Below are 22,582 nucleotides of genomic sequence, written 5' to 3' on the forward strand. Positions count from 1 at the left end.
CTGAGATTGCATAGTTTCCCCTTTCAGATTCAGGCTGCACCTATCTTTGAAGTTCAATTAAAATCACAAGAATAATTTCAACTATCATTTTAGCTTTCTCTCCTTTCTCTGAAGTTATGGAAAATTATGGAGCTGTAAATTTTAATTTTGATAATTTTAGCCTATTTTTATTGGCTAAAAATCTATTTTCTTAATGAAGGGCATTAACTTGCTCTCCACTAACACTTCAAAAAAAATGCAGGCATTACCTCCAAAGGCATTTATCCAAAAAACAAAAGCTTAAAAAAGGTATTATCCTAACTGCCTACAAAATTCAGGGAGTTTGCCTTAGACATAAACATTTCCTTATGATTAACCCTGTCACTAGTTTGTAATTATAAATCAGAGATATATTTTGGGGAAATCTGGTATTTGAAGGAAGTGCAGAGAACGTGTTGATAGAATTATCCGTTTAGAGCACAGGAATTCCCTTCCACAGAAGGGGAAGTTATAAATAAGAGGTAATCTAGTAGGATGTACTGTGAGTTGTGTAAATATCTTCACTTCCCTCACTTCATTTTCTTTCTCTCTCTAGCTACTACCAGTCAAATGCACACAGGTAGACTGTGTTCATCTTCATTGTTGAAATCAACCTGTGGAGTAATCTCTGATCACCTAAATTTGATATTTACAGGTCTCATTATTTTCCCTCTATTTATTCCAAATATCTCTATATTACAGAGGCAAGTCTGGTTAGATTACTGGGAAAAAAATCTTACTGGAGAAGCCTCTGATCCTCTATACTGTCATTTAGGTTACTGGCTTAGGCAGCTTCTAATAGTAGTGAAACTCTTTCATCAGATTCACCTCCTCTAACATTATTCCTTCATCATATTCTTCCCACCACCTTACTTTTCCTACAACATTTTAGAAAGTCACACAACAGAAATAAAGCGTGTTGAAAGTGGATTGGTACATGTCTTTATTTTTCATATTTGAGCATATTGTGAAGTATCAGTGTTATTTTCCCACATATCACATTACTTCGGATCAAGAATTTTTACATATGGTTTCAATGTATAGTCAGAATTGAGTTTTGTTTTCATTTATTTCTTTTTTTTTCCTTTTTCTTTCAAAATGATGAAAAAACTTTTGAAATAGGGGCACACATAGAATGACCAATAAATGGAACAGAGTTTACTTTTTTTTTTTTCCTAGGAACTATTCCACATCTCAACAGGCAAAATGATTTCTCTGTTTTCAAAATATATTTTTTACAACAGGGGTTTTTTTACTCAAAATAAGGATTTGGGGCTTACAGGCTAAATTTCTAAAATTCTGTGCAAGTATATTTAAATATCTCTTGGCAGTGAGCCTGCTAGGTCTGAGAATCACAATGTAAAGCTGTCAGTTTGTCCATATGCCTGAGCCTCAAAGTCAGCCACCCTCAGTGCCCACAAAATTGTAAATGGTGTTTGCTGCGAGCAAAGTTGCTGAGTTCTGCTCCTCTCCCCCGTATCACGACCGCATGTGCATCACATCTGAGGGCACTGGGATGTATTAATGAAAGACCTTCCTTGCTCATCTCATAATATACAGCCTGTCCTCAGCAATGCACAATGCAAGGTAAGGAGAGGGAAGGAGAAAAGACAGGAGCTCCTTTGGTTCCTGTCTGCTCTCACCACAGAGTATCCCTGTTCCCAGAGGGAGTGTTTATCAGGAGTGGAGCTGAGTTTGCTGTCTCAGAGGAGAATGGCTGCCTGCACACAGTGTCCCTTCCTGTGTCAGGTAAAGGGACAGAATAAATCATAAGAACACCCAGCCCTTTTTTTGTAGCAGCACATAGCCTTTCCAGAGGCAGATTAGAGAAAATTCTGAACTCATATTAGGGGCCCTTAGCAGCTGGAGTTCCTCTTCAGAGCACAGGTTGATAAATACAACCTTTCTCTGGGCTTCAGTTTGTCCCATGAGCTGTTTGTTGATTGCACCGTCACGATTGAACTGAGTATCCAGTTGTGAGAGGAGCAACAAATGTCAGAACATATTCAAGCTCATATTTATTGAGAAAAACCCATGGTAGTAATCCGAACATGTATTTAAAGCACTGTCAGACAGGAGGAAGTAGTAGTTATAATTGTATTAGATGTCTGATTTTTCTTACTGCAGGAAAAAAAAAGAATATAAAACCAGTCTACAAGAGAAAACTGGTAATTTTCATAGGGAAAGAAATATATGTGCAAAAGTTAAAAGACAAAAAGAAGGAAATTTTAAAAATTATAAGGACAGAAAATGTTGGAGCCTGTAAGCATTAAGAAGCAATGTTTATAAAGGTTATTCATCATTATTTTGCAGCAGCTTTGCCTGTAGCTGATGCCCCAGCAAGAGAATGAAAGGCATGAATACAAACAGCTGGTACTGCAAGTAACTTGTGTGATAGTAAAAAAGAAAAAAAAAAAGGAGAGAGGGAGGGAAAGTTTTGCTTAAAAAAACAGTGGAAGGTTTTGGCTGGCATTTTAACTTCTTGATATATGTATGTTTAAAATTCTACTGAATACTTTTGCTTTACCTTCAGTTGGAGTTGTTTAGCTCTAATACTGAAATGTATATACTATATATATCTATATATACCCTACTACTTGCAGTAATACTGAATTATTTATTGCAATAAGATCATTTTAGCTTGTTTTTCTGAAGCACAGCTGTCTGCTGGAGGACAAACATCTGATTCTTAAAATAGCGTTAAAGGAATCCAGCAGAAAGAAACATGTTTCTTGGTACAACAGCACTGTGTTAGAAAGAAAATTATGTCTGTACAATCTTCACAGGTTACTGTGGAGACATTCCTGACAGTGGCAAGGTCCTCATCAGCCTTCCTAAGACTTTGTGTTTTCTCCTGGGATTACACTCCAAAGTCCTGTCTGTGTTTACACGATCAAAGTCCCTCTCTTCACAGGAAACCCACTCTCAGTTACTGAACCCAAACAACTCTAAGAGAAGTTATTAACTCCATCTCTGAGAGATGAAATCTGAGATCAGAAAGTTACTAAGGAACATTGGTCTTGTGATAGATCCCATGTTTTTGTGTTGTCTTTAATCATGTCCCATATTTTAAAGCTGCAATTTTGTCCTTTTTTTAAATTCAAGGTATCGAGACATGGATTGGAATCTCAGATTACTTAAATTTTATGACATGCTATTATATGTTCTAACTCTCTAAATATTGCAAACATATCCTAACAGCTGAATACACGTTTTTGTTTATTTAAGAAATAAAGCTACATAGGAGTATTTTATTTGTATAATTCTGGAATATATTATTTCTCATTTCACAATGTTAGAGATAACTATCCAAGTCCAAGTCATTAAATACCTATGAGACAAACAGTAGTTAAGTACATCCAAAAAGTTCCTTTATTCTATCACTATACACTGTAGAGAGCCCTCAGAAGTACATTAACTTAATCTCTCAGTGTATCAAAACAGATAAATGAACTAAGGAAATTATGCATCTCTTCAGTAGGCCAATATTGCTGAGAGCTGTTTAGAAAGATCTTCCTCTGATTTAAAATCTTTCACCATAAAGTGTCTGATTCCTGAAGCTCCAGAAGAGCATTTCCTATATATTTTGTAAACAATAATTTCACCTGTATGCCTCATTTGAGAAGAAGAATGCTGGGAAATATTTTTTTTAATATTTTCCTCCTTGTATTTTATGTTTAATTCCCCTGCTTTAGTACCCCCCAGTTGCTCTTCTGGAACAAGAGAGCCCATACCAATTTATACACAATTATGAAACAAAATGTCAGTTTATGTATTTTCCTGATTCTGTTTTCTGGCCATCTGGCATTCACTCAGGAAATTACTCAAGTATGATGTTTATCAAGTAGCAGCATTTAGGCATCTCATATTTAAATTTCCAAGTTTAACCTACTCATACATTATCCATCTATGTGAAAATACATGTCAGGAAGCCATTCAACTTATTCTAAGATAAAAGTGCAAATTATCTCAGAACTTTACATTTAGACAATTGAACTGAATAAAATTCCTGCCATTCTGCAGTGAGATTTACTTGCTCATGTAATGCATTGCTGAATTAACCTTGATAACATGGAATGATGGGAGGCAGCTTCTTACTTCTGTCTTGGGTAATTCTGTTTGACAGCAGGCATTCGATTAAAAAGGAATGGGAGCTCAATCCATACTTATCAATCTCTGGAACTGACAACAACAGTGCAGATGACACATCCTGTGATTTACAACAGCAGTCAATTAAAACTAATAGCAAAACTAATTAACCTTTCACAATGCAGAATGCGACAATTCTACTTGAACAACAGCTTTAGTGTTGCCATCACCACAGCAAATTTAAATGCCTTGACTTCTCAAACACCTTGCAGCAATTTAGTTAATACTCACCTCATTTTAATTGTTAATGGATTATTAATAAATATGGTCCATTAAAAAGAGGTATGCAGTCATTAAAAAAAAAGCATGAATGTTTTTAATCCTATGTATAGATATAGATATATTTAAGAATTGGTTGCCTACAGTTGGCATGTTGCAAAGGTGAAGACGATGCTGTGCATGACTGTGGTCCTCTTGTGCATGATTGTGGTCCTCTTGTGGTATATCAATGTGTGTGTTTGATACATATGAAACAGGTAAAATATCACACTAATTCAACTTAAATATCTCTTATCATTTTCAGTTTTTACTCTAGCATATGATTGTAGAAGGTGCCCTTTTCACTCCTTGTTTCCTAAGCTAAATTAGACAGCAATTTTTTAGTGCTTTACTAGATGGTTCCTTGCCACTGTGATAATCCTGTTTTGCACCTCTTTCATCTGAAAATAATTTTGATTGAGGGAAATGTTACTACTCACATTAAAAATTGTTTTTCATTTCTTTGGGATACCATATTAGTACTTCCCTAAAAAGATATGCACTATCACCTTTTCAGAGTTGAATTGTAGCATTTATCATCATCCAATGTACGAAAATACCTGCAATCAGTTCCATTCTCATATCACTTATGATTGATGTTTTCTAAACTTATATAAGAAGGCAAAAGATTGTGATTAGGTGCTGTATATTTTGATTTATTCCCACCAATGCAACCTTGAGGTTATCCAATCCCATGACATCCTGAGGCAGCTTATTTCTGTCACACCAAACATGACATTCATGACACATTCACGTCCAGCTCAGCCCACTGAACTCTCACCAGGTCTAAGATGGTTCACCATCTTAGGGAAGGGAATTAACCATTCCCTTCATCACTGAGTCTCTCATTTTCATTTATAGAATCAACTTCACAAAACAAGGCACAAATGCTCTATTTTTGAACACTCACCAAAGGAAAGATGTATGGAACTTATGTATGAGAAAGGGGCAAAAGCTAAGCAATAGCAAGAATAGGAATCCCTTCTGAGTCTACAGAACTCTGGTGGGTGCTAGAGTGGTGATTTATTTTAGTGCAATGTTTCATAAGGCTGTTATGGCTCCTTCACTCATGCTGTGGGAGAAATGAAAATGAGTATGCAAGAACAATAAAGCTATTATCCTTCATGTGTTTGCAGCTGTAGATCATTGTTTTCCCCACAATGCTTAAATAGTGAAGCAGGATTGCTTATCCTAAAGAGTATCGGGCGATATAGAATAGTCCATGGAAATTTTCCAGATGCCCTTTTTTCTGGCTCACAACATCACGAGTGCCATCCAAACCACCTCATCTCATCTTAAGCTTAATGCACACCTAAATGAAAAAAGAGGCACTAAGGCAATCAAAATGAGGTCCTAACAACTAATGCAAATAGATCTTAAAGGACAGAGAGGGAATAAAGAAAATTAGCCAAGTGCATTTTCCAGAAAAAGCCTATGATTAACTAAAAATTGCCTGAAACTAATATTAGGTTTGTCCTACAACTTTCCATGCTGGGCTTTTTTTCATGTTTCTGGGAGTCAGTGCAAGAACCAATACTGATCACAAATTCAGATTTAAACAACACATTTCAGGTGTGTCATGTTTGAGTATCTGTGGTTTGAGAATTTTATCTAAAGAGAAAAGAAGGCATTATAATTTTGTCTTTGAATAACTTTGTCAAATTATTCAAAATTCACAGTTTAACCAAGACAGGCCCAATGGAAACTTAACACTTTTCAGGGAAAGGGCATTATAACAACAGGCATATAATGAATAACAACAGGGACATTGTTGGCCATTGCTGCTTTGATCCCAGCTACCAATCTTTTGATTAGATCTTTTCTTTGGCGTCACAAGATGAAGACTTCATTATCTTTGCACAACCATGTAGCAGGGAAAAGATGTTATTACTGCATATTCAAACCTATAGGAATGTTCTCTTTAATATTAAATATTGTGAATGAATGACTTGCCTCATAACAGGTTCTTTCACACCTTAGAAACAATAGAAGTGCTGGCTCAGCCGAAGCTTTTGAATTACAAATTTATTAGGGACTGTAACTAAATTAAATTCTAGCTTCAGTTTGTGAGGAGAGTTTGGGACCAGTTTGTAGCTGTGATTATTATTTATTATACTTTTACTCATGATCCCTCAAACTATTTTAAGTAGAAAAAAATAGAATTGACATCTGTTAAACAGAATTTTAGAGGGTATTATTCAAATTCAATTATACATTTGCAATACAAGAAGTAATCTTTACATGCCATATGGCAACTTAACACTCTTTGAGAACTTTCTCCAGATGTATCATAATTGTTTACACTCTGCAGAGTTGTTTTGCACCTTACAACATCTTGGCACAAGTTTCTAGAATTTCCAGTAAAGTGTTAAAGCCTCCTGGCACCAAAAACTATGTAATAAAGAATCCCAGCTGATTTATGGTTTGATTTCTTTTGAACTAATGTCAAAAGTGAAGAGAAAGGTGAAATAATATTTTCAGTAGCAGGACAATAGATATAGAAGCACAACTCCCACTATGAGATGATGTTAGCATGGAGAGAATTGAGCTGAGGATGCTCTGCTCCCACCCCCCTACTCATTTAGGAGATACAGCCCTGCTCTTCTCTGCCTGGCTTCTCTAAAGGCTTGTGGGAGGACAGGCAGAGGAAAGGCAAAAGAGCTTTGTCTACATTTCCTTCTGTGCCTTCTCTCCATCTCTGAACTGATTTAGAGAAAAATTCATAAAATGTAGAAATAATGGCCCTATATTTCTACCCACATAAGCAGAGAAATTACCTTTAATTTTAAAGGTCACTCTAAGCCCTTCCCTTTAAACTGTGTGAATGATATTGCTCCATGTCTATAGGAAGGTGAAATAAAATGCTGACTTCACCAGCCTTGCTTCATTGCCTTTGAATATCTTACTTTTGACACTCTATTGAAAGTTCTCTTTCTTCTTTTCTTGCTTCTTTTTTTTTTTTTCTTTTTTAAATGAGATAGCTTCAGAGGCTTCTAGTAAATGTTTCTGAAAAGGTGAATTGCAGTGACCATTATGTGACTTGTAATAACTCCTAGAGAAATTTCTATGCTTGGGAAAAAAGCTCCACTGAGGCAAATACATTCTGAAGCATATAGTCTAGTTATAACAGTGTATGACATGTGCCTACCGTTTGCTCATCCAAGCTATACATTTTCCTTACATTCCTGATTTAAAACTATGAGCTATAAGTATAGCTATAAAAATTATAAGAAAAAAAAAGAACAACAAAAAACCCCAAAACCAAAACTAAATTAAGCAAACAAAAACAAAACCAAAACAAACAAAAAAACAAACCAAAACAGAAAAAAAATATCTCTCAAAGTTAGAAAGATACATTTGGTTTCTTTTAACATAATGAGGGTTGCTTTTTCTGCTTTTCCAGGTAAAACACAGGTTATGGGTGAAATCAAGATTGCATTAAAGAAGGAAATGAAGACAGATGGAGAACAACTGATAGTAGAAATCCTTCAGTGCAGAAATATCACATACAAATTTAAATCTCCAGATCATCTGCCAGGTATCACTAAGAAAACAGCTTCATGATACTTTGAAAACATTAAGTAGGTTGTATCTTAAGTCATTTAACACCATCACTAAAACGGAAAAGAAAATTGCTTCTTAGCCAGAATGACATATTCTACAGGACTCTTTTTGAAGTACTTATTTTCTCCTATGACCAACTTTAATGAAAGTAAAAACATTTTGTAAAAGTAAATTAACTCTCAGAAGTTAATCTTTTTAGTTTAGGTTTTTTTTAAAAAAATTAATCCATTTTTAACTTTAGTAAAAATTATAAATCCCTAGGTTATCAAAGAACAGATATCGTTAGTAGAGGATTGTATCTTTGTGAAAAAGCTTTTTAAAAACAAAAAATTTCATGTTCCAAATGATATTTTCATACATAGATAAAGATATCGATGTATTTTTTTCATTTAATGACAGTATTATAAACACAAAGTAATTCTTTTGGGTTTAGTGGGATGAGATGTGGGGTTCACATTTTACACCATGTGAATGAGAACAGAATATGATTTTGTAAAATATCATTTTTTCACAAAAATTCCCCTCTGCTGAAATTATTAACTACAAAGCTTATTTGAAAGCTTCTGTGTTTAACTCATTGAACTATTCTTCCCTAGACCTGTATGTGAAGCTGTATGTTGTCAATATCTCTACCCAAAAGAGAGTAATTAAGAAGAAAACCAGGGTATGCAGGCATGACCGGGAGCCTTCATTCAATGAAACATTTAGATTTAGCTTGAGTCCTGCTGGGCATTCTCTTCAGGTAATTCTGCATTTTATTAAATCCTAATTTTTGATGTTGTCTGTGCAGTGCTATGGGCATTTGAGATCAATCTACTACCTCAGTTGTTTGGTGAAAAGAGAAAACTACAAAAAAAAATAACAGTTATATAATAATGAAAATATCAGGCTGGAGGAGACATTAAAAGATGGATTACTCCATCACACCACACTAAGGAAAGCTATTTATACATCAGGCCTGAACATTTTAGGCTTGATCTGTTCTTAAAATCCCCCAGAGAAGGGAGTTATACATGACTTCCAAGAATAATTTTCTATGTATTTAGAAATTTTAGTGCAATATCAAAATCAAATATGTCACATTTTTAAATTAAGCTCACCTATCCTCAAGTATCCTCAAAAAATACAGAGGAAAACTGATTTGCCTTCTTTTTAATTTTAAAAAAATAGGGTTTACAGTGAAAGGCTGCTGTCCTACCTCTCCTCTCTATTTTCCAAGCTGAGTCAACCAAATTCCTTTGCTATGTCCTTTTGCCTAAATGCTTAATCATTTTATCATTCTCTCAATTTCTCCAACTTCTTTAAAAGTTGTGATACCTAGAATTTGACACAGTAGTCATATTCTGAGATGCTGAGAATTAATGATTATGCCCAGCCAGAAATTCTCTGGTACATTTGTAATGGATTTCACTTTTTGTCAGTCTGTGACACATCAAATCTTGCATGGAACTGTTCAAGAATAGTCCCCCTCCTGTGTTTTAGTTGCTTAGACAGTTTTGGTCATTTGGCAAGACTTGGTTTTTTTAGACAGGTTGGATTCAGTTTCTCCTCTTTCATTTATTTTCACATTAGGAGATAACAAGTATAAGCCATATATTCAGACTTTCTCCAGTCAGTGGAGAGGGATGAGCAATTCAAGGGGTATCTACATGCCAACCTTAAAAGTCAGTGGAAGGCATTGTTGGGCATATCAGCATCGAGTTAATGAACCGTTAAATCTGTCAGACCAACCTGAATAAGACAACTACATTTTGCTGACTAAAGTTAGTCTGGATTGTCTAAGTGCCAACATTATGCTTACAGCTTGTATCAAATGAATGTTACTTACAAAAAAAGACCTCCTAAAAAACAGATACTGTTTTTCCTGGGTTAAGCTGTCCTAACATCTTATTGTTTCAATAGACTAAATAAAAGGCCATTTAAGAATTGATATTTTCTGGGAAAAGCCCAAATGATCAATAAAATCCTGCCAAAGTTTAAGAGCTCCCACAAAAATGTGGCTTCCAGTGGTGGTTTGAAGAGGAAACCATAAAGGGTAGACCAGTAAAGAAGAATTCACAGAGTCCTATGGAAAAATAATCCATGAGGTTTTAAGGAGGGACGTAGCAAGTGACATATCCATAAGAACAGTTAGCCTGAGACTTGACAACACTTCCTCTGAACTCTGTGATATAAAGACAAGAGGGAACCGAGGGGAGACCTTGTTGTGTTCTTCAACATGCTCCTGAGGGGAACCAGAAGGGCAGGCACTGATCTGTTCACTGCTGTCACCAATGGCAGCACTCAAGCGAACAGACTGAAGCAGAGTCAGGGAGGTTTAGGTTGTACACCAGGAGAAAGTTTTTCACCCAGAGGGTGGCTGGGCGCTGAAATGGGTTACCCAGGGAAGTGGTCACAGCACCAAGCCTAACAGAGTTCAAGAAACATTTGGAAAAACTCTCAGGCACATGGTGCAATTATGGGGTGCCCTGCACAGGGTCAGGAGTTTGACTCAATGATCCTGATTGATGTCTGTAAACTCAGTATATTCTACAATTCTATGATTCTATGATATGTGCTGATGCTGCACACCAGAGCTAAGAAAGAGAATGAGGCCATAAAGAATATCTTGTAAAAGTATCAAGAAAGTTTAAAACAAAGAAAAAGTGATTCTGCTTCATGAGAATTGGAGTTTGAGCTGCAAAATTTATTGCCTTTATATATTGTAAATGCTAAATATTTTCACACAAAAAGTACCTGGAGAAAATTATAGGAGAAATTTAGAGATGAAAGACATCAAATCCTGTTAAATACAAATACTGCCTGTGAGTCAGGATGGTCCACAGGCCTTAGTAGGTATTTTGAGTGAGTGTAACTACTTAATTGCTTTTTCCTTATATTCTGCCTTATACACTGCCCTCTGCACTTTTGCAAGCAAAGTACTTTTTTTCTGGAGAAAGCTTTAATCTGACGCAGTGCATCTGTTTTTATGTGCTCTTCAAGCTCAACAGTCAACTTGTTCCTATGGCAAAGCATGAACCTGGATGATTTGAATGCTGAATTTGAGTGATGAACATTTAGGGCCAAAGAGATGGACATAGTCGAAAGAAATTTAGGGGAGAGGGAAATAAAACAACCCAGAATTCATATAACAAAAATGGAACTGGAAGATGATGGGAGAAAATAAGATCAGAGAGAGGGAGTAAGACGATATCAAACATGATGATAATAAAAGCCACAATGTAAAGAGCAATGAGAACCAACCAGAAGCAGAAATTAAGACAAGGGACTGCAGTCTAAAAATCAGCAGCAAGAGCTGTGAATATTCACCATAAAAATGGGGCCATGAGCTGTTGAAGAAAAAGAAAAACAACAAAAACACTCGAAATTAATAAAAGCTTGAATCTTCTGGTACAGAGTATAGGGAATAAATAAGAAACAAACCCCTTGGGGCTTTGAAACTAAGGTGAGCTGATCCAGAATAACATGACTGGAATTTAATGCCTGGAACACAAACAAAACAAGGATGAGAGACAGAAAAGCTAGAGAAGATAGATCCTAGGGTTCCATCTGGGAGGAGTAGGAAGAAGGATCAAGGACAGAACTAATGAAAAATTGGACAAATTTTTTTCAGTCCCAAAACTGTTAATTGTCTCAGAATGAAAACATTCTGTGGAAAACATTTTGACGGTTTTCAGACAGGCACTTTCCTCAGCCTCTGGCAGTTTTTTCCTCGCTTCTCTGATTTCCCTGTTCCTTGGCAACTCACCTGGGACCCTTCTGGAAAGCGCTAAGCTTCTGGCTCCTGGCTCACTGCAACTAGAAATACATAATGTCCTATGTGAGACTAATCAGAAAAACCCAGAAGAACAAATTTCACAGATGTTCGGTTTGGCTTTCCAGCTTCTGGGCAGTCCCTTTTTCAGCAAACACTGAAACTAGGGACCTAGAAAGCCATCAGCAGTGGAGGCAGGCTGCCTATTTTTCTCCAGGACACATTTTCTGATTATTGGAATTTACTATTAGTTCAGTGCCTAAGAGTTTTCCATTCTCAAACCTTTTGACTACTAGCCATTAGGTATCTAAACTGTCCAGGTTGCCAATTGATATCAAAAGTGGACAAGGAAGTAGGAAGCCTACTGAGAAAAACATTTGCAAATTTTTAAAATTTAAATTTATTTTAAACTTTATTTGTAATGCAAATTTTGCATTTTTTACATTGCTTTCCAAATCAGAATGGAAAATTTTCAAAAATGGTGAAGTTCTTGACTACAGGAAATTCTAGTTCTTCTACAGACCTGTTAAATTTCTATTGCCATGTGGTTTCAGCAAAGCCGTGTAGTTTCAGGAGAGTAAAAACCCTTGTGTTCTGTCATTTTTCTTTTAGCATAGATCTTTGAAACCAAGCAACAAAATGCTCATTTTTCTCTCTTGCCGGCTCACATGGAGAGTGACAGCCTCTTCCCATTAGCAGTTACTTCCCTTGCTTGTTGCTTGTTGAGGTCTTCTCAGTAACTGAATATTAAAAACCTGCTGCTAATGCTGTCATGCTTCATTATTTCTTACTTTTTTTGAAAAGTTTAGGAAGTTTAAAAAAACCTAAAAACATAAAAACAAAAAATCCCCCACGTTGTGCTTGTTAATTTACTTACTTAGAAATAAAGAAATGCTACATTTTTTCTGAATATGTAACTATAACTCATGCCATGAATTATACATATTACCAAATGCATTTTCTTAGAAACATGTATAATGAACCTATAGATTCACAGAATGAGACAAGCCCTTCAGAAAAGCGTATTGTCTGCATGGCACAAGCCTCTTTAGCTGGAAAATATGTGGCTGGCTAGCACTTCACAGAAAGCCTCATTCAGCCAGACTGCATCCAACTTCCACAAACTTAACAGGAGCTGCGACAAAGCTTTATCTTGCAACTTAAAACTTGACCTTATGCTCTTCTTTGGTAACCAGCAGGTGAACAAATTGCTCATTAACATTCAAGGTTGTCATCTTCTAATTGCTATGTTCTATGATAAGGAAACAGAAGCAGAAGATTCAATTTTCACAGGGCTTTCTGTGAAGGGAAAGGTGACTCTATAAAGCAATGGTCAATGTTTCTTTTCTGTGCATAGTATTTTGACCTCAACATTCCTGAATCTTTTATGTTTTGCTAGTATTATGTTACTGTGCACATTGATGATGATGATGTTGATGATGATTATAATTATTATTTTCACAGATTCTGCTTGTCTCCAATGGAGGAAAGTTTATGAAAAAGACACTGATTGGGGAAGCTTATATCTGGCTTGACAAAGTGGATCTAAGGAAAAGAATAGTAAACTGGCACAAACTGTTGGTCAGCTCCACACAAACACACTAAGCAGAGCTGTCTGCTTAGGGCACAAAACATGCAGAGTCTGCTCTAAACAGAATCACTTCAAGAATATAGTTTGATATCATTGTGTTTAGCTAGTCTTTCAGATTACAAAGTAGAAAAGAGCAGTCTCTGGGCTACAAAGCACACTTAAATGAGGGCTAGTACACTTATTTTTGCTGCAAAACACAGCAAAAGGAGAAGAAAATCTGGGCCCAGAAGTTAAAGCGAGGCTGTTTGAAATGAAGACTGATAAGAGGGCTCAGTTTTGTTGGACTCTTTGTGCAGAGAGTAACTGTGAAGGAAATGAAGAAGGCTGGAGGCAGGTGCTAACGCAGAGCTCGGCTGCAGCTGGGGGTAGTGTGATGGGAAGAGCAGTCTGGTTTTCTGTGCAACCAGAAGGAGATTATTTTATGCAAAACCACCTAGGGTGACTGACTTTCCAAAATCTCACATATTAAAAGTGTAAAACTTGCTCCTCTGCACCTTAGGATCTCTGATAATTTGCTGTAGTGAGATTATGCCACTTGACACAAACTGCAAGGTGTTTGCAAGAGTGGTAATGTTATTTTACATTACTTTTTTTCCTTCTTTCTTTTTCCTTCAAAAACTAGGCTGTGGAAAATCAGATCTGATTGTTTCATTTGTTTCTGTGTGTTAACAATGGATATAAACCACTCTCCTAGAATGTGATGAATAAAATTATATAAATGGTCTATAACTTGGGATGTGGTTTTAAAGAGAAAGAGCAGGTTATAAACTATACTACATCAGAAAGATAAAATGCTGTTTCAATGTCAGTGACACTGTGTTTCACCCCACCCTTTGAGTCAGAAGCTCTAAATCAGTTTGAGATTGAGGGGACTTAAGCACTGGGGCTGATGCAGTTATTTCAACCAGTCCTCACATTTTTCAGCAACCAGTCTTGCTCTGAAACTCTAGAAAGACTATGAATTCTAGGCTATTTTGTGGCACTTGGGAGCAGCTGCCCCACCATGCCAACAGTGACCCTCTCGATGCAGGGCTCTGTATCAACACTAGTGACACACTGGAAATCTAAGGGGAAGGGACAGCAGGGCAGTTCTTGATTGGAACTGCATCAGAATGAAGAATATCCTCTTGCTATCTCAGGTGAAGGTCTGAGTATAATCCACTCAACAGCATTGCTTCTTGCTTAGAAAAGAAGTAAATAAGAAGGTAACTTGTAACTTATAAGTCTGTGTCAGCACTTCCAAGCATCAAGTCCCTCTTTCAGGGGTTTGAAGCCAAGCAGTTAGCTCACTTGGGAAGAAACTACTGCCTGGCATGGCTTAGGCTGGTTGCTGTATTTTCCCTCGTACCATGTTGGAAGAAAGGAGAGCATTTTCTCTCATTCCTAAAAGTATGGCAAGTTTGTTAAAACCCAAGAATCAATGGTACTAACTCCCATGTTACTCAGAAGTCATTTAATATTTCACAGCTTCAATAAAAAGTAGTTTCCCTGGAAATATGATCTCATGACCTTTGCATACTCAAAAAGAAAATGAACAAATTTCTGCATGTCAGACATTTATTTTGCTATCCCAAAAAAGACTTTCCAGTTTTCATTAAATTATTTGATATACATTGTGTTATATTTTCTGAATATATATAGTACACTTCCACAGGTTGTGCAAGACCAGGTGAAAATATTCTTTGGGAAAATATTATATGCTTAAAAAAAAGGAAAAATAAAGCTTAGGTTATTAAGCAACTGGATTGACTGTGAAAAAGCTACACTATTTAATTTGATGATACTTCCCACATACAGTTTTTGGTTTATGTTTATCAACTTAAAACATCAGCATGGAACAAGAATATGAGAAGAAACAAATATGAGAAAAACAAATATATACAAATTATATAATGCTACACACACCAAGGAAACTCCTGTTGTTCATAACCTGCTGGTAGTTTGCTTAACTTGCAAGCAGAGCAGTCTGACCAAAATCTTATTAGCTGTCTTAAAAACACAACATCACTGACAGTGGAAGTAGGGTGTGTGCTTTAATGTTGAATTTTATGCTTTCACCAGTATATGTATACCCTACCTCTCATAAATTTTAAGAACAGTCCTCTGGAGTTATTGTAAAAATTCTATGTTTTGATGTTGTATATGTTTTTATAAGAAAATACTTCAAAGAAAAAATCCCCGACTGAAACAAAAAATCCTGTGTGGATTGACATATGTGTTGCTCTCTCGGTGGGTTATCTTGCATTCCTGAAGACTATACTATGTTTTTACTTTGAAAAAAAGATCAGCAAAAAAAACAAATTCTGTGTGAAGTGCAAGCCATGAGGTGTGCAATTTTGTGCAAACTGCTGGTGATTTTGCTCTTGCTAAGATTGCTACAAAGGCAGCAAGTCGCACTGGTAGTTGCTATGGAGATTTCTGAGAGGAAGGAGCAGTCTCTGGCTGCCTGACTGGAAGCTTGTCATCATCATCTGTAACTGAGAATGTGCCCAGGCTTGCTTTGCTGTCACACTTGTACAAATGTGGCTGGTATTTTATTGAATACTTTTGTAGAGTGAGGCTGTGGGGGACAGCTGCCTTTGAGGCTAATCAGCCGTCGGCAACTGGTTTAATTCAAGCATTTTTGGTTCTCTGAACAACACCCAAAATGTTTCTGCATGTTGAAATGGCAGTTTTGGACTCCTGTCATGAAACACAAAGAGTAGAGTTTGTGAAGAACTGCCTTGGTCATCTGCAGCAGGGATGGGGCTCCTCGGGGGTGGGCGTGTGTCACACCTGGGCACACACGCTCGGCTTTCTGAGGCAGCATCACGCAGAGGCCAGAGAATGCCACCAAAGTGTGCCAAGTTCCTTTTTTTGACCAAATTTCTAGGTTGTACTGAAATCACTCTATGCAACACAGATTCATGTTTGAATGCATAGTTTCTTTTTTTGTTGTTTGTTTGTTTGTTTGTTTGATGAATTAAGTCAGGAAAAACTCTCATGACAATGTTTAAAAAAAACCCCAATCAAACAAGGACTATTAGTATTTTTTACCGTTTTTGTATATATCTCAGGTTTGTTTTTTTTTTTCTTTTTCCTCATTAATTTTTTATTTATTTTATCTGGCCAAATATGCTTAGATGTGGCAACAGCTTTTATAATTTCTGAATGACTGATTATTAATGAGTTCACATATTTCTGTGATTGCTTTGAAGATACATATTGCAGGGAGGCAATAGCAGAGGCATTTAACTCTTTTAATTCATAAATCTTCTGAGAAAACAGGAATTGAAGCTGCTTCTTAGTTCAAGCCTTGTAGAGTGGAAACAAGCTGAAAAATGAGCAAAAGCACAGTGTGTGTATTTACAAATGACAGGGATTTATAACATTATCATTGTTATTATTATGCATAAAATGAGCAGCAAACTGCCCTTTTTTTCAGTTTAAAACGAGACATGAGAGTTACTATGATGAATGTTGAGCTAGTTCTTTATCATTACACTTTAAAGGGATAGTATCCAGGGGCAATGAGTGCTGCTTCTTTGTTATTACCCACAGTTTTACATGACATGGATCCTGTATTGAAGAACCAAAAACCAGTTTAAGTCAGTAACAACCAATCTGCTGACTTGAACTGGCTTTAAATCAAGACCTAGGAAATGTTTGAGTTATTTTTCTGGATGCTGGATGTTTGCATGGCTATGTTGTGGGATATGGTAGCTGGTAACCAGCTGATATTGATTCATACTTTGAGAATGATGATGAAGAAAAAGAAGACATCTATTATATTGCAAGCTAGTGTGAGCCCAATAGAGATTATTTAATTAGGATTTAGTTTCATGGAGATATCATAAAGATGTTAATAGTATTTTTTTAAATTATTGTTTGAATCATAACTGACACTATTTTTAAGTAGTTTATTTTCATTGCTACGATGTTGAATGTCCCAGATTCATTATTTGAGTATGTATCTAGATATGTACATACCTATGTGAATAGCAGAGAAAATTTGTGTGAGTGTAACTTATAAAGGTAATTAAACAGAGAGGAAATTTAACATAAGTATCCACCTACATTATATTTAAACACTAGTCCTACATGCCCTGTGAATTTTCTCTACACCTGGCATGAAGGATTAATTGCTCTTTATAAATACATATTGCCTTTAGAAGGAAAATAGGAAGAATAAGTGACCGGATACTCTCTCTTTAAACCATAAAAAACATTTTAATGTTTTCTATATGTTCTGTTTTATTCTTTTAAAAAAAATAAGCAAATATATTGATGAGATCAAAAGTTATAATATATATAGATATCCATAATAAAACTAGATGATTTGATGAGAGTCATTTTCTTAATTTATTACCCTGTAAATAAATATACATTTTTGTAAAACAAACTGAGTTTAAATTATTAACTCCATTTGACATCCAAGCATGTGAGTGTGTCCTTATTTGATTGTATCTTATAGATGTTCAGTGATGTGCTCAGGTGCTCAACAATGGCTGACTAATGTGTGTGCTGTCATGCTGCAAACAACATGTACAGCAGACACAATGTTTAAAAAAATCCAAAAAACACCAAAAAAAAAAAACCCTGCAAAAAACAACAAAAAAAGAAGAATAGTCCTTGGGCAAATGTAATGTTTCCACAGTGAATGTTGCATGCATAGGTGGTGGTTTGTTGATCTTCATTTCGTTTTGAATTTCTTTCAATTTTCATTTTGCTTCCAGAATCATCAGAAAAAATGAAAACAAAACAGACTTGTTCTAAAAGTTGTAAAAACTGAAACAAAAGCAGTATGAGATTGTACAAAAATGCTTGTAAATCTGTCCCAGTTTTCACTTTATGTATAAATCCATGCCATGGTTTTGTGATTGTATACAGGATGTATCTTGAGAACTTATGCAAATTGTGCTCTATAAAGGCTGTTATCCCAGTCTGACAAATAAATATTTAAAATATGTGGTTTCGTTTCTTTTTTCTAATTAACATGAAAACCTGTTTTGCTGGTTTATTTATTTCCCATTTGTTGACCACAGTGGTTTTACAGTGCTGCTGTACACATTGCTATACTCTTCTCTCCTCTTTCAACATTAGCAGACCTTCCAGGGTATAACTCATCTCCCACACTTCATTTTGAAATAAAAAATGGTTCATTCATCAGAGTGTTTTTCCAAACAAGTCAAAACCAGAATCACATTCAGCTCATTGATCTCTTCATACAGTTTCAGGTCTGGCATCCCATATAGGCAATGAATTTATGTGCATACAACAGCACAGTTTAGGAATATCCAGGGGTTTGTCTCCTCAATGTGAAGAAAAGATGAATTAAAAATGTAGCCTAACTCTGTGTTCTTGTAAGTTCCTGATGTAAACATAACAAGAAAGAATATGATAAACCCTAGAAGGATTTTCTCTGGCTCTTTCCTCCAGCAGAAATGTTTCCAGGAACAATATATTTTAGTCTTTGTTATTATAAACAAGAAATCATTTTCTTTAAGCAATCATTTGTGTAGTATTGAATTTTACCTGACTAGTATAACACTTTTGATTCTTCCCCATTGAGACTTTATTTTTGAGCCATGTCTAGATCCATATTCATTATATTTGCATAGTTTCCCTATTTGATACAAATAATTTAAAAAAACTCCAAACATCCTCCCCAAGTGAAACAAATTGTTGTTTTAGTCTGACACCTGAACATATAGACTAGATTTTACTTTTTTTTCTGTGAGCTGATGCCTTTTCCTCAAAAAATAATGTAATGAGAAATAACAAGAACTTTGAGGATGCCTCAAGAGCAGAGGTGCCCTTTTTCACACCACAGCACTGACAAAGGCTGACTTTTGTTAATGTCCATCAGGAAAGAAACTCGACTTCCCTGTGCCTGCCTCAATGACTGGAGTATGAGTTCAAGGTACTTTGGGTAGCTCTCTCTGAGAAAATAGTTATGACTACAACAAACACTTCATCCCACACTCAGCCCAAATTTTTTTGCATCCTCTTTTATTTTGGTGAGGAAACTCCTGCTCAGCATACTGGCCCTCTGGAAATGGTTAGAAAATATTCCTGAAGTGTTAAGGGAGAGAGAGCTGACTGGAATTATCTGCTGTGGAAGCTGTAGCTTTATCTGAATCTAGCTCTAGAAAACTAGCTTACAGACAGAAAACCCCAATGTCCCTTGGCAGACACAAAAAGAATGATTAAATAATATGTTACTTTTTAAATAATTAAAATATTTAACAAAAATATGTGTTTACTTACTCAGAGAGCTCAGCAAAGTATGCATGAGCTATTTCCTCACATTGCTGTTTGTGGGGTTTATCTTAGAAGCTGTAAAACTGGGAATTGGGAAGTTCATGGAATGTTTTTAAAATAGACTGGACTTAAAATTCATAGAGAAAGAAGTTACTGGAAAACATACATAGAGATTCAACTTAGCATTCTGGCTGTGAGGACAAGACTCTCTGGAATTCCAGCAAGAATATCTTCAACATACATCTTCAACTTTATTCTTTTCATAGGATCATGGAATCATATGATAATTTTCATTGGAAGAGACCTTTCAAGGTCCTCTAGGACAGGGGCATGAGCAGGAATATCTTTGACTACATAAGGTTGCCCAGAGCCCCATCCAATCTGACCTCCTATATTTCCAGTGATGAGACATGTAGCATCTCTCTGGGCAAACTCTTCTAGTGCATCATCCCCCTTATTGAAAAAAATCTTCCTTTTATCTACCCTTTTATTTCTTAGTTTAAATGGTTTCCTGTTGGGAAGGATGAAAGTTTAACAAGAAAGACTCAGAGATATGTATGCTTGGCAGAAAGATTTTTGAATGTGGAATCTGAAGAAGGAATAGAAATGAAAGCAGGTTTTGATATAGAAGAAAAGAATTGTTGAGCCAGTCTTACTGGATAACTAAGAAGGCAAAGGGTATGTTAGTTAGAAGGGGTTTTTATGACTTAGAGTAAAGGATAAACCCACCACAAACAAGAAGATGTTTTTACCAAGTAAAAAGACACCACAGGCAAACAAGACTGCCGATGTTGCTAGTAGAAAAAAGAAAACTAAAAAAACAACTTCTAGCTTAAACTGTAACGTACTAACTTTTAGTGATTGGAGAATAGTAACATGAATATAGTAATTATAGTAGTTATGATAGGCTATAGGTAAAATTTAAGGTATAGATTGGTTCTTCTGTATTAAGATGCTTAGCAAAGAAAAGTATTTAATTCATCGTAAGTAAAATTAAAGGGTCTTCAGGCTTGTCTTCAGCTGGAGCTGTCATCCAGAACCCTGGACTGCTGCAACATCTTGGATCCAATAAACTGCATTTTGAAAAGCCACCTGGAGTCCCACACCTCTCATTCAGGCTCTTACTGTTTCTTTTAGTTTGAAACCGTATTACTTCATCCTACAACTACAGGCCCTACTAAAAAGTCTGTTCCCATCTTTCTTTCACTATTGAAAAGCTGCTCTAATATCTTCTCATCGCCCTCTCTCTCTCCAGGCTGAACAACAACAACACGAGCTCTCAGCCTTTCCTCCCAGAAGCTGTGCTCCAGCCCTCTGACCATGTTGATGGCCTCCTCTGGATGCACGCCAGCAGATGCATTTGGGACCCAGAGCAGGACACAGAGCAGGACACTGAGGAGTGCTCCACAGGGGGCTCTCAGCAGAGGGTCAGAAGCAGCTCCCTCCCTGCTGGTCATGTTTCTTGTGATGTAGCCAATTTACAGTTGGCTTTCTGGGTTGCAAGTGCATATTTGCCAGCTCACCTTCAGTTCTTAACCACCAGGACCCCCAAATCCTTGTCTCCAGGACCACTCTCAATTCATGTGTATCTATAAAGAGAAATCAGGAAACTCCTCTTTTTAAAGGTGATTTTCCTGACACACCTGATGCAGAAAGAACATAGAATTTCTTTTCCAACCCTACTTTATAAGCATGCACATGACACAAATTTCAGTCTGTCAGTTAAGGGTATTATTGAATTTAATAAAAATAAGCAAAATAATGTAATGAAAAGCAGTTACAAATTAACAGATTATCCAAATCATACCAGCATGCGTCACTTTAAACTGGAAAAAACCCCAAGCACATAGTAATAGTTGGATGATTTATCTGTGTCCGCATAGCTAAAATGGTGTGTTTGTTTGCAGACAAGGACTCAGACACTGTAGGTCTGACAGAAGAAGGATAGCTTCTAATTTGAGCAGGTTGGTCATTTTGCTGCAATAGAATGTCCATTACTTTGACCTTTTCAAAGGATCTGTATTGCTGTGTCCTTCATTTACTGTATCAGGATCTTTGGGTGATACAGCATCAGATAAGATTTTTAAGCACAGGTTAAAAAGCAGAATATAATCATTTTCTCATCACAGGCTGTCAAATCTCAGAAAGTTCTTGGTCTTTGCAGTTCAACGGCCACAGCTAAAGTAAAGATAGAAGACACTGACAGCATGTTGGGAGCTGGGATCAATAGAATGTTGGTAGGGTCCTTGCTACCCAGAGGAGCCTTGACAGTCAGAAGAAATGAGCTGATGGGAAGCTCAGGCACTCCAAAAAGGGAGATGTGTAGTCCTTAATCTGAGATTGAATAATCTGATGTAGCAGGCTGGGGCCAGCTGTGTGCCAAAACAGGGTCAGGCCTCAGGGAGCAGCTCTGGCGGGACAAAGGCACAGAGATCCAAGTTGCTGCACAGCCCTACATCATCTCTCCTGCTCGAGGAGCCTTTAAGCCAAAAATAAACAGACAGCAGCACAGTCAGCTACAAGCAGGATGAAAAAGTCAAGCAGACGAAGAGCTGCAGCTTTATGGTTAAAGTGTAATGGAACTAATGCAGGGCCAAAAACTCCTGTAGTCCTCTTTTTCTGAGTGAAGGTGCAGTATTTAAGGAATGAAAAAATGGCACACATACTGAAAGTTCTCCAAAACTTTCTAAAAGTGATCTTTTCACTGTGTTGTGATTCTAATTGCTCTTACACATAGAAAGTCCTTGATTAATTTATTCTTTATAATTAAAAATTATTCCAATGCATTATTAAATTATTTTTGAAACTATTGCATGTGCATATGCTTAATGAAACCACAAGTGGTTTTGTTTAAAAATTCAGATTTCCAGTTTATCATGAGAAATTCTATAAAATTGAGGATTTAGGGCTTTGCAGATGATTTTAGACATTCTCTGCAAATGCTACAAGAATGAGCTCAAATGTCATGTATACACAATTGCTTCTTCCATATCTAACTTAAATTA

The 22,582-nt window shown here is 36.3% G+C and overlaps 1 protein-coding gene across 2 annotated transcripts in view; it reads left to right on the forward strand.

Moving 5' to 3' along the window:
* The window catches only part of PCLO (piccolo presynaptic cytomatrix protein), a 324,823-nt gene extending 306,541 nt beyond the window's left edge, over positions 1-18,282 (forward strand). For both annotated transcript variants that reach the window (XM_038154510.1, XM_038154511.1), the window contains 3 exons: positions 7,829-7,963; positions 8,586-8,731; positions 13,208-18,282. In XM_038154510.1, coding sequence (XP_038010438.1) covers positions 7,829-7,963; positions 8,586-8,731; positions 13,208-13,348 — 422 coding nt within the window. In that variant the 3' untranslated portion in view covers positions 13,349-18,282. The remainder of the gene's footprint in view (positions 1-7,828; positions 7,964-8,585; positions 8,732-13,207) is intronic.
* Positions 18,283-22,582: the final 4,300 nt, after the last annotated feature.

The sequence above is a fragment of the Motacilla alba genome, chromosome 1A (assembly GCF_015832195.1).
Source record: "Motacilla alba alba isolate MOTALB_02 chromosome 1A, Motacilla_alba_V1.0_pri, whole genome shotgun sequence".
Classification (NCBI taxonomy): domain Eukaryota; kingdom Metazoa; phylum Chordata; class Aves; order Passeriformes; family Motacillidae; genus Motacilla; species Motacilla alba.